General features: G+C 38.7%; 1 protein-coding gene across 2 annotated transcripts in view; it reads left to right on the forward strand.

The window, feature by feature from the left end:
- Positions 1-527: 527 nt before the first annotated feature.
- Positions 528-13,626, forward strand: part of SLK (STE20 like kinase) — a 52,678-nt gene continuing 39,579 nt past the window's right edge. For both annotated transcript variants that reach the window (XM_019809542.2, XM_011236395.3), the window contains exon 1: positions 528-716. In XM_019809542.2, coding sequence (XP_019665101.1) covers positions 567-716 — 150 coding nt within the window. In that variant the 5' untranslated portion in view covers positions 528-566. The remainder of the gene's footprint in view (positions 717-13,626) is intronic.

Raw genomic sequence — 13,626 nt, forward strand, 5'->3', positions numbered from 1 at the left:
GGGGCTTGGAGGGCAAACCGGGAGCCAGCGTCAAGCAGCGAAGAGCTCCGGCGCGCACATCGCACGCCTCTTCAGGTTGCCTGCAAGCCCCTCCCGGCCGCCGGCAAGCGGAGCTCAACGCGCGTGCGCGGGGCCAGAGGGGACGCCCCCCACGCGAGCGCGCGGTGATAGGGGCGCGCGGCCGAGGGAGCGCGGGCGCGTTGCGGCGTCGGCGTCTGCGCGCGCTCCAGGACGAGGCTGTGCGGGCTGGGAAGCGAGCGAGGCGGCGGCGGCGCCTCAGAGCCGAAGGGACGCGCGGGCCTCGCGCCGCGGGAGCAGACGGCTGCGGAGGAGCCTGGGCTCGCGGCCCGAGGCGGGAGAGCTCGGCCTGTCGACTGCCTGCTTCAGGGGCCGCTGGCCGCGTCCCTCGCCCGGAGTGGCCGCCGCCCCAGGAGACTCGCCGTGACACGGGCCTAAGCCGCGGCGCCACCCGCCCGCCGGGCTCGCGCGGAGAAGAGGGAGGAGAAACTTTGCCTTTTATTGTTGCTTTTAGTCCTTAAGTACAAGGAACTCTGCGGGGAGGAAAAATGTCCTTCTTCAATTTCCGTAAGATCTTCAAGTTGGGGAGCGAGAAGAAGAAGAAGCAATACGAGCATGTGAAGAGGGATCTGAACCCCGAGGAGTTTTGGGAAATTATAGGAGAATTGGGGGACGGAGCCTTTGGGAAAGTGTACAAGGTAAGAAGGAGAAAACGGAAAGTTGCACTTGTAATATATAACAGCCACTGGTCCGGAGTGGCAAGAGGATTTCTCGCTCCCCTTGTCCCTTTCCCGTCTCTTGTCCCTTCTTTTGACTTCGTAAAGGTACGTTAGAACTTTATTTAGGTTATCATCCAAGGAGTAACTAAGACCGTAGAGTATAAGGTTGAACAAAATGGGGCCTGAATGTAGTTTAGACTGATAGCTAAAGGGAGACAGGGTTATAGAGTCTCCTGTGTCAAACTTTAAAGGAAATGAGGGTGTTCTTTAATTTAAAGGAGGGGTCTGGTTTTTAAAATCAAACTCAGTATGTTTTTCAGTGGATTTATATTTGTCTACTAGCTGTTTGCATTCATTTATGTATGCGTGTACTAAAGCAATTCCGTTTTTAGGATCCAGGGCATGTATTTGGTTTTATCTATAGCTAATACATAACCAGGCTTCTGGGATGAGAGGAAAGTGATTGCTGCTTGCAGGCTATTCTTCAGTTGGTTGCTTGACAACATACTATAAAACGGAATGGAATTTCTGATAGAAACTTTCCAGAAGAAAACCTGCATCTGGTAAATATAATTACAGCAAGCATTGACTATAAGTCTATACGAGTGCTTAAGAAATTTAAAAAAATACCCATATATGCAGACATTTTTATATATATTTCATTAGAGTCTTGATGTCTCAACGTGAAGGATTAATGTTAACTGTTTATTATTTCATAAGCAATATATGAATGATGTCATTGAAATATTTTCATCCTGAAGGGTGAGGTTTTTATGAGCCACAGTTCAGGGGGAAGGACCCACAGGGTTGCCTAGAAGTGAAAACATAAATAACTTACGTTTATACAGGATTTTGCAGTTTTTGAGTCACTTTCACATAACCCCCCCCCCCCCCCCCCCCCCCCCCCCCCCCCCCCCGCAAGCCTATGAGGTAGGCAGGTTATCTACATTTCACAGATGAGGACACTGAGACTCAGAAAACTTTCAAAGTCACATAAAGTCACAGTCTAGATTTGAACTCTAGTCTTTCCACCCTGTATTTACTATTGTTTTTCATTTAATGTCCGTTGATGGAAATGATAGCATTTTTCTCCTAAGTATCGTCACACTTTTGCCTTTGCCCTGCCTCAGATGCATCTCACAGCTCCCAGTCCTCATTTTTTCACTCAGGTTGTAATAGCCACTCCTCTCTGTGTGCTTTCAAAACACACTGTCACGTGGCTGCTATAGCACTTGTTACATATTGTAGTTAATTGTAAAACTAGGGGCGGAATTGTTATACACATTTGGGTTCATCTGTTGCCTGAGCACGTAGTGCATCTCTGTCTATATTGAATTGAAACAATGTTTGTTACCTGCATGTGAATGCTTTTGAAGCTATCCTATGCTGTCAAAGTTGGCAAAATAAACTTCAGTTTGTGTGGAGGGTAGAGTATGGGTTGCCACAAGAGCTTACAGTACAGTGTAAGGTAGGAAGAGCTTTTAGTGATGTGGGAAGATCACTTTTGGGAGTCAAGAATTGTCTTTTAGTGCTGGCTGTCACAAACGAGCTTTGTGGTCGTCAACAGAACACTTAACTTCTCTGGATGCTTGTTTTCTTAGCTGGAAAATTCTTCATTTCCCTAAACATTTGTTTAGATTCCTTCACTCATTACCATATTGTGAGTATGCAGTTATCTAAGAAAGGCAAAAATAATCCTCAGGGCATCTGGAATCCGGTAGTTAGAAGTCGGTAGGTGATTATGGGCAGTTTTCATGGTATAAATGTTTTATCAAATAAAAACAGTATAGTATTAAGACCCTGGCTCTGGAGTTGGTCTATATCTGGGCTCTCTCAATAGCAGCCCGTGACCTTGGACAAGTTACTTAACCGTTCCATGTCTCACTTTTCTCATCAGTAAGACTTGCTCCTCAGTATGTGAGAATTAAAGGAATAAATGTAAGGCATGTGGAAAGGGCTCAGCGAGTGGTAGGAATTACTGCTATTACATTTAGAGTTCAGAAGCATAATATGGGATGGGACAGGAAAAGGGGCCTACGAAGATAGTAAACCATTTCTTGTTTTCCCATGGTACAGGCAGATTGTGGAGATTTCATTTTTTAATGACATTTTCTGTAAAATGTAACGTATGTTCCTATAGTGAAACATCAATTGAAAATTTTCTGAAAAATAAGAGACTTACTCCATGTAGTTGAATACTATAAAATTGTGTCAAAGATAATATTTGTGAGCTTGATGACTATTTTAGGGTGGTATTTGAAGAGTATGAGTTTTTTGCATTTTACTTTTTCATTTCACTATTCTGTGTTTCCAAGAAATGGGCTCTGAGATTTTTTTTTTTAAAGAAAATTTGAAATTTAAGCTGACTTGGCCTATTTTGCCTTTTTCCTAAAAGTTTGTTTTCTAAGATCTCTAGAAATTTTAAATATATAAACTTCCTCTTTGTGGAGGAACAAGCTAGCAAACCTTAATATTGTCTGTGGTATTATGCAGTAGAAAACGGTTTCTAAAGTTGATTCTATCATTTGTGAAAATTAGTAATTGTTAACAAAGATTAAATGGTAAATAAGCAATCATCATGTACATATTTAGTTTATTTGAAACATTTTTCTGTCATACAGTTGTATTCCTTCCACTGGTTCAGCACTATACAACTCTGTAACAGTTACTTTCTTGCCTGAAAAATCTTCACTATTATATTTTCTCTTTCAAATGTAGTTTTATTTGACTTATGAACGAAGATAGGTAGTATCTCTCACGTTTTTTTATGTTTGAATTTTTGTTGCTTTTAACAAAAAAAGAATGACATAAAATCATGTATTGAAAAGAAGCTGAATTCCTGACTATGTGCTGGATGAAAGTGATTCTTTTTATGGCCATGATGGCCATGTGACTTTAAAAAAAAAAATAGTGAAATATGTATGTGACGTTCATGTTTATCACCTAAAGCTGTAGTTTATTTTCATTGTTGCATGGAATTCCATTTCATGATTATATAACCATTATTTACTATTGTACTATCATGGATATATCATTCATTTCCAGTTTTGGGCTGTTATACACAGTTCTGGTGTATTTATGCATAAGTTTCGCTAAGACTTAACTCAGGAGTAGAATTGCTGGGTTAGAGTAGTGTAACTTTAATTTCACTAGTGATACCAAACTATATCAATTTACGTTCTCACTAGGAGTGTATGAGAATTTCCTTGCCCTGCATCTTCCTTTCAACATTTGGTATTGTCAGAATTTTAAATTTTTTGCAATCTGATATTTATGTTTTTCATTATGGTTTTAATTCCTCTTTACTAGTAATTCTTTTATAAATTTATTGGTAATTTGGATTTCTTCTTTTGTGTTCAAGTTTTTTGTTCATGTTCCTATTGGATGTCCTTTTCTTGTTTATTTGTAGTGTATTCTGGATTTTAACCATTTACTAAATATATTCTCATTTTGTGACTTATCTTTTCATTTTCTTTGTGGTGTCTTTTTATGAGCAGGAAGTTCCTGAGTTTAATGTGGTGCAATTTGTCAGTTTCTTCCTTTCGGTTAATACTTTTTGCATTGTGTTTAAGAAATTATTTCCTAACCTGAGATCATGAAGATAAACCCTTATATTATCTTCTAAAATCTTTATGATTTTGCCCTTAACAGTTAGATTTCCAATCCACCTAGAATAGGTTTTTGTAAATGGTTTGAGGTAGGGGTCTAATTTTATTTTTTTCGTCATCTGAATGCCCAGTTATCCCAGAACCCATCATTGGGGGTAAACTTTTTTCTCACTACTTTACAGGGTCCTGTCTATTATATAACATATCTGTTTCTGTGATCTTGATTCTCTTCCACTGATCTGTTTCTGTTCCCATACCAGTTTCTCACTTTCTTTATTAGGAAGGCATTAAAATAAATCTCTGCTAGAGCTTCCCCATGTTTTTCATCAACAGTATCTAGTATATCCTTGGCTTTTAGTGCTTGTGAGTACATTGTAGAATTAGCTTAAGTTCCACAAAACCCTACTGTGTTTTTTTGGAGAGATTTTATTGAATTTATAAATCAGTTTTGAAAAAAATTAACATCTCTGATATTGAGTCTTCCTATTTATGCATATGTTTTACCTCTAGGTCTTTTTTAGTATTTCTCAATAATGGATTATAATTTTTCTCCCTACAAGTCTTGGGAGCTCAAACTGCTTCCAGAGTGTCTTTTTTTTTTTTTTTTTTCAGATTCATCTATTTGCGGGAGAGAGAGACAGAAAGAGAGAGGGCAAGAGACAGAGCATGAATCTGGAAAGGGGCAGAGGGAGAGGGAGAGAATCTCAGGCAGACTCCCCGCTGAGCGCAGAGCCTGACATAGCCCAATCTCACAACACTGAGATCATGACCTGAGCTGAAATCAAGAGTCACTCAACCGCTTGAGCCACCCAGGCGGTTGAGCCACCCAGGCGCTTCAGGAGTGTCTTAAATGCTTGGATTTCCTGTTGGAGTTTCCTACTTGCTTTGGTTGTGTACAGTCTTCAGTAAGTCTTCTGAGAAAGGATCCATGGAGGGTAACATTTTTTAAAACCTTGCCTGTCTGAATACATCTTTATTAATGTCACATTTGTTGTTGTTTTTTTTTTAAAGATTTTATTTATTCATTTGACATAGATAGATAGCCAGTGAGAGAGGGAACACAAGCAGGGGGAGTGGGAGAGGGAGAAGCAGGCCTCCAGCGGAGGAGCCTGACGTGGGGCTCGATCCCAGAGCTCCAGGATCATGCCCTGAGCCGAAGGCAGATGCTTAACACCTGAGCCACCCAGGCGCCCCTAATGTCACATTTGATATAGTTTGGTTATAGAATTCTAGTTCAAAAATAAGTTTTTCTGGGGCACTTGGGTGGCTCAGTCAGTTAAGCATCTGCCTTCAGCTCAGGTCATGATCCCGGGGTCCTGGGATTGAGTCCCGCATCGGGCTCCCTGCTCAGTGGGGAGCCTGCATCTCCCTCTCCCTCTGCTCCTCCCTTTCCCTCTACCCCTCCCCCTGCTTGTGCTTTCTCTCTCTCTCTGACAAATAAATAAAATCTTAAAAAAAAAGAGTCCCATGCCATTTTATTTTGTGATTCTTTGTGATCTTTTTCTTTTCATAGCTTTTGAGATTTCTTTTAATCCCCTCCCTGTTCATGGTGATGTACTTTGATACAGGCTTTCCCTGTGCTTTTCATCTTGCTGGCCTCTTGGTTAGTCCTTTCAATCCAAAAACCTGTATCCTTTGGTTCTGTGACATGTTTATGTATTATTTATTTGGACCAACCCCCTAGGTAATGGTTCTTGCTGTGGTCTCAGGATTTCCCATGTTTCTAAATTCAGTGGATACTTATACCATACTTGTATTCTCAGGAGCATTTGAGACATTTGACCAATCCTTTTCTTTAAAAAGCTCATCTTTTAGTTTTTAGATCACCACACTCTTGATATTTTTCCCATTTCTGTGTCCACTCCTCAGACTTTTGCTGGCTTTTCTTCCTTTTTTTGACTTTTAAGTGTTGGGATTCCACAGGACTTGGGTGTAGGCCCTGTTTTCTTTTTCTTTTCCTATGAGAGTCCATCTTCTCCCATGGCTTCAGTTATCGTCTAGCTGTAATTTATGTCTGTACTGCAAGGTCTCCCTTTTGAATTCCAGACACATGCATCCAAGTATCTATTAGAGATCTCCACTTAGATATCTCACAGTTTTCTTAAACAACAAGTCCAAAACATGAACTGATTGAACTCTTGATGTCAGCTCCATATTTGCTTCTCTTTATGTTCTCCATTCAGTAATTGACATCTCTGCCTACCATTTATGTAGGCCAGAGACCTGGAGGTCATTCTTAACACCTCCTGCTTCCTTACCCACCAAACCCAGTGTAATTACCAAGGCCTTTTAATTCTACCTATTAAATATTTCTCTTTTTTTCTTAAAGATTTTTTAAATTTATTTGACAGAGACAGCCAGCGAGAGAGGGAACACAAGCAGGGGGAGTGGGAGAGGAAGAAGCAGGCTCATAGCGGAGGAGCCTGATGTGGGGCTCGATCCCATAACGCCAGGATCACGCCCTGAGCCAAAGGCAGACGCTTAACCGCTGTGCCACCCAGGCGCCCCATGAAAATGACTTTTTAAGAGAGGATTTCTGTACTATTTTGTAGAAATTTTAGAAAGAGCATATATAGTCAATCCTCATTATTTGCAGATTCTGTATTTCTGCATTTGCCTGCTTGTTAAAATTTATTTGTAGCCCCAAAGTCTACTCAGTGCTTCAGTCATTTGCATGTATGTGCAGAGCTGGGGAAATTGAGTCCTTAGACCTGCACATTCCCAGCTGAGATGGAACCAAGTGACGCTCTGCCTTGTTGTTTTAGCCCTCACACAGACTTGACTGGAAAATGGGACACAGTAGAGAGCAGTGCAGTGTAGTGTTAAGTCTGGCTTTGGTACCAGTTTGATGGGATTTGAATCCCAAACTGGCACCTACTTTGGGGCAGCCTCAAGCAAGGCACGTAATACTTCTGGACCTCATTTTCTCTTTTGTACAATAAAGAGGGTAGAATCTACCAGAATGAATTGTGTTTAGGGTATAGGATTATAATCTGTATGAGATATGTGCATTTGTGTACATATTTCTCCTAGGAGCAATGGGTCAGTATTTGCTAATTCAGTGTTTGCAGTGACTTTATAGAATATAGCTACCACAAATAATGAAAATCAACTGGATATCTCTACTAAGTCATGTTTAATAATTTTACTCTAATACTGACATTCGTTCCTACCAAAATCTTATCAGGACTCTGAAGAGATCACTAGAATTAGCATATAATTGGAAACAGGTAACAACAGTATCAATAGTCTAAAAGTATATGCTTTCTTCAGTGCTGTTTCCTTTCTTTTCACTTAACAGCTCTTTGGAACTCTGGGTATTTTTTACCCAAATACTTCATACTCCTCTGTTCCTTCCTTCTTTCATCTGTTATCCTCATCAGTTTTAGAAGGAGTATGCCAACAACTATTAAGTTACTGTCTTTCAGCTCCCAACACACCCTTTTATGCTCTGTTTTATAATGCTAAGATTTTGCAAACCACATTTCTGCCTTGTCAGCTGCTCACTTTTAGGTTTCACATGTACAGGGCGCTCGAGGGAGGCTGCAGGGAGGAGGAGGAAGAAGGGGCTTGCATGGACTTTGTCTCCTTTGGGCTCCTTGTCTCTCTGTTTTTGTTTTTTTTTTTTTTTTAAAGATTTTTATTTATTTATGCGACAGAGATAGAGACAGCCAGCGAGAAAGGGAACACAAGCAGGGGGAGTGGGAGAGGAAGAAGCAGGCTCATAGTGGAGGAGCCTGATATGGGGCTCGATCCCATAACGCCGGGATCACGCCCTGAGCCGAAAGCAGACGCTCAACCGCCGTGCCACCCATGCGCCCCAATGTCTTTCTGTTTTTATGTTAGTGTGACCACCATCCTAGTGGAGTTCTTCACCCCAGCAACAGCGGATTCTCTCTGTAGCAGCAGTTGAATCTGGTTTGTAGTTTGTAGTTTTCCAGTACTCAAGAGCTGACCTCATGAATGCCTTTCATAACACCAGCTGTATTTGGCTAGCCTGCTCTTCCTTGAAAGATACCCCAGTCCCCCAGGACCCCTTCTTCCAAAATCAGAGATGTTGGCACCAGCCAAGCAGCACTCTCTCCTCAGGGATCTGAGTTTCAGCTGCGTAGAACCTTCCTTGCAAACCTTGGGGTTTTAATAATTCCAGTCTTTTACCTTGGCTTCTCTGATCCTGGGCATGGTAGCTTCTCCCTGCACTTGTTACCTCCCTCATCTTTCATGTTCTTGCTTTATCTTTTTAGTTACCTACATACCAACATAGTTGTTAATGATATTAAATTCTATTAAAATACAATGATTTCTTTCTGTGGCTGGGCCTTTTCTGATACAAAGATTAAACAAGTTAATAAATGGAGAGTGCAGAGCAGTGTTTGGTGCAAGGTAATTGCTCAATGAATAACATATAATAGCTTAGTGGATATTACTATATAGACTAGCATACTTGAAAGAACTTGAGATTTTTGTAGCCTGTTTCTTTGCAAAACACTAAAATTTCCAGTTTACGTAGCTCAAAAAACATAATTATTGCATGTTCTTAGTATCGATATGCTCAAATATCACCTCCTAATTGAGGTCTAACTTAACTACCCTATTTAAATTATAACCTCTTTCTTATGTACTTGCCCACTCGACCATCTCCTCATCTTATTACCTTATTTTTTCCATAGTACTAATTACTACTATATTCTTTATTTGTCTATTGACTGTCCTTTCCCCACAACTCTAAGTGCCATGAGCGCAGAGAGATTGTGTCTATTCTTTACATCATCAGCATCTGGAACAGTGTCTGACATAAAAGGCACTCAATAAGTATTGAAAGAGTGAATTGATTTTAGCAGATCAGCTCTTGAGCACACTTTAATAGATTTGTATACTGCATTTTTTTCCTGCAGCAGATTTTTGTGGAGTGTTGTGTTTGTGTTTGTGCATCTCTGACCAATGTCTGTATGTAGTCGATGGTCATTAACTGTGATTTGGATTGTTTAGTTTTTATATTCTCTTGCATGTCCTTTATGCACTGGACAGTTAGGGTCTTAACCTCTTGTCTTGGTGGGAGGAGGAATACCTTTGAGTCCTCAACCTTTTAGTTCAGATCATCCAAATCAGTAGACTCAATCTCAGTGATTATCGAAGTGATCGAATTCTTCTCTTTCTCTTTTTATTCTTTGTCTTTTAGATTCTTTCTGTATTTGTCCTTTTTTGGGGGGGGGGCTTCCCCTTTGGATTAACACCTCTGTGGTACTAAAGAAGTCATCTATATTTTTTGTTCTGGTGTTTCAATTTCCATCTGACAGTTTTATTAAAATATATCTCTCATTATGTAAGTATTAAATAGTCTTAAAAAATAGAAATGTAGGAAGAAAATAAATGAAGATTTAAAAATTGCTCATATTCTCACCACCCGGGAAATAAACTGCTAAAACAAGAGTAATATAAGAGGATATAGATTTTCTTTTAGAACATGAAACCAGTTCAGCAAACTCAGATATGTTTCCCTGTAGTAATGTGGCCAAGCTCTATTCATGATTCATGAAAATAAAACATTGAGGTGTGCGTTGGTGGCTCAGTCGGTTAAGCATCTGACTTTGGCTCTGGTCATGATCCCAGGGTCCAGGGAGCTTGCTTCTCCCTTTCCCTCTGCTGCTCCCCTTGCTTGTGCTCTGTCTCTGTCAAATAAACGAAATCTTAAAAAAAAAAAGAAAAAAAAAGAAAAACATTGATTTTTAGGTGATCATGACTGATCTTTGAAAACTTGACCAGTAGAGTTATATCTTCTTTAAAATCTGGGTATTCATTATTCCATTATTGTTTTTATTAACATTTGTTTAGTTATTTCCTTAAATCTTTATGTGAAGAATTTTTGTGCTTTTAGGTAGTAGATAGATGAAGCTATTTCTTTTTTTAACATTTTATATTTGTTCAAAGTATATTTTCACACATTTACCAGTATTTATTTCAGCTTTGATTTTCAGAGTTCTCTAGAACCAGATCCTGAAGAGTAATCAATTTATTTTCAAGCAATAATGTAAAAGACACTATATTTTCTAATGTAACTTTTATTTATTACTTACAGTAAACCAAATGGTACCATTGTTGGTTTAATCGTTATACCCAGAGGAATGGAATAATGGAGTTTGTCACTATAAAGTACTTTAGAGATTATCTAGTGTTAATTATTTTTCCCCTTTATGTCATCCATTTACAAGACATATCTTAAAAATCTCCAAGGACATCAGTAGAAGCATGCAGAAGCAAGATGACTTTTAACCCCGCTTGGTCTCTTACCAGGGCTCATATTTTATAGTGTTCCTCTTCAAGGACAGTTCCTCTCATCTTTTTCCTCCCAAAGTGTTACGTTAAAATGGTGAGAGAATAGCTTATCTTTCACTGGCTTATTTCCTCTGATTCAGGGGAGGGTGAGTTCTAATTATTGTTGGCTCAACTGTAGTCTCCCTTTGAGAGACAGACTTGATACCATGTTTCATTAGTTATGACAGTTTTTACTTTTTAACATCTCTGAAATTGGGATATGTCTTTTATCCATAGATGCCTTAGTATTGTTGGCCGAGTGGCAGTTGTGATATATCTGTCATTGCCTGTGCATTGTGAACTTAGTTGTATCCCTAGTGTTATATAGTTGTAGCCTCTTGATGTTTCAATCAATAAACTATTTAAGTACCTTTTGAAGAAAGAATGTGAAACCTGGTTGTTATCTAAAATTCTTTTAGCACCTTGGTTAAGATCAAGAAAATACCATTATTCTAATTGCAAAATAGGAGTCTATGGTTTCAAAGCAAATCTTGGTGACAGTAGTAGAAAAGCACTCTTTTAAGAAATGCTGCATCACCAAAGCTTTTAATGGCTAGAGAATGATATCCTGTGGAAAAACACAGACATTAGGTTAACTCTGAGTGAAAAGTGAATCAGAAGAGTCAGACTTTGAGTATTTAACGTATTTGTGCACAAGGAGAGTAGGTATACAATAACAATCTTTGTCTAAATGTGTCCAAAAGAGCTCTTTAAAAAGGTATGACATGGGGTGCCTGGGTGGCTCAGTTGGTTAAGCGTCTGCCTGTTTGGCCCAGGTCATGATTCCAGGGTCCTGGGATTGAGCCCTGCATCAGGCTCCCTGCTTAGCGGGGAGTCTGCTTCCCCCTCCCCCCCTGCCTCTCCCCCCCCCCACCCCGCAGCTTGTGCTCTCTCTCATTCTCTATTTCAAATAAATAAATAAAATCTTAAAAAAAAATAAAAAGGGATAACATAAGAATTCAAAATGATAAGATCTTGTTGTTGTTTAATTGGCGGTTTCCTTCCTTAGTGGAACGTAGATGGTACATTTTTTTTAAAAGATTTTATTTATATATTTGACAGAGAGAGCACAAGCAGGGGGAGTGGCAGGCAGAGGGAGAGGGAGAAACAGGAGAGCCATCCCAGACCCTGGGATTATGACCTGAGCCACCCAAGCGCCCCAGTAGTGGTGCATCCTAGATATTTTCAAAATGTGGCAGATCAGAATATTCTTCTGGAGTGGTAGCAATGACCAGTATAAAGTTATCTTTTTATCCGAAACATACTCTCTGAACCCTAAACATTAGGGTTACTTAATTACTTAATTAGTAATTAGTATTACTTTTTACTTCTGTTTTTTCTTAAGGAAGTAAAACATAACAGTCTACTTAGGAAAATTCTGTATACAGGCTGATACCTGCTTGTTTATTCTTTTCAACATCATTTCCAAGGTTAGATAATAGGTCCCTATGAAATCTCCCGTATACTGATATTTTTTAGTACTTTACTGCTTCTATAAAAATAAGTTCATTTAAAAAATTCGAACAATACAAAAAATACAGAAACAGTCAAAAGTACCTGGAATTCCTCTATTCTCACTGATGATGTCTTCTCATGAAGCTATTCATATGTGAAAGTGGATGTGCGGTTATTGTAAAATTATATACCTCTTGTGTTTAGTCAGTTCCCTTTTATTCCATTCAGTGTTGTGTTACAGCTACTGTTCCATCTTAAATATTAATTGATTAGTTATTGATTTTAATGGCTGCATCATTTTCCATTGTAGAAATATGCTGAATTATTTAAGCAGGTTCCTGCTAATGGACATTTAGGTTCATTCAGTTTTCCTTATTATAGGTAGTGCTTTGATGAATAATTTTGTGTATGCATATTTTTTATTTCATAAAATTATCTCCTTATGATAAATTCTTTTTTAAAAGATTTTATTTATTTATTTTAGAGAGAGAAAGAATGAGCACGAGCCGGGGAAGGGGCAGAGGGAGAGTGGGAATCTCAAGTAGACTCTGCACTATACATGGAGCTGATGTGGGGCTTAAAGATCACAACCCTGAGATCATGACCTGAGCTGAAACCAAGAGTCAGAGGCTTAACTGACTGCACCATCTAGGTGCCTCTTCTTATGATAAATTCGTAAAAGTGGGATTTAGACATTAATTTATTTATTGAAACTTTTACTAGCTTTTAAGAGTTTGGTATTTTTAATTTTTTTAAGGTATTAGATACAGTTTTGCTGAAGCAGTGATAACATGTAACATTGAAATGTCTTTTAAAAACCTAATTAGTATTTTAAGATCTGATTCTTAACTTTTTAACAAATGGTCTTGGGTCCTACAGTGTATTTGGGAGCCTTTCATTTTTAATATATGGAGATGAGAAATTATTCAACCAAAGAAAAAAAATAGAGAAGTTAAAGTACTATGTGCAAAGAAAAATAACTGATGGAAGTATAGAAAAACTGGGAAGGGTAATGATTCGAATAAAGAAAGAGCTTTAGAAACAAACCTGGATTTGAATCCTGATTCTGTCTCTTACTACATGACCTTGGGGAAGCTTTTTAACTTCCCCAGGTTTATATATCCTCTTTTAAGGATAATACTTTATCATGCATTGTTGTGAGGATTAAATAATAGTAATAATTATACCTAACATTACTGAATCCTTACTGTCTATGGCAAGCATTTTATTAAATGTTTATATGTATTTTTTTTCACTTGGCTAATATTTATTATCTTAATTCTCACAAACTTGGAGCTGTTAATATGTCTTATTGATGAGGAAACTAGAAGATTTTGTAAGTAGTAGGACCAGAATTTGAACCTTAATAACCTGACCTGGTAGAGCCTGCGATTTGAAACACTATTCTATGTGCGTGTAAAGCACTTAGCACATAGCATTTATTAGTGTGTGTGTGTGTGTGTGTGTGTGTGTGTGTATATATATTTTTTATATATATATATATATATATATAT

This window comes from Ailuropoda melanoleuca, chromosome 6 (assembly GCF_002007445.2).
Source record: "Ailuropoda melanoleuca isolate Jingjing chromosome 6, ASM200744v2, whole genome shotgun sequence".
Taxonomy (NCBI): domain Eukaryota; kingdom Metazoa; phylum Chordata; class Mammalia; order Carnivora; family Ursidae; genus Ailuropoda; species Ailuropoda melanoleuca.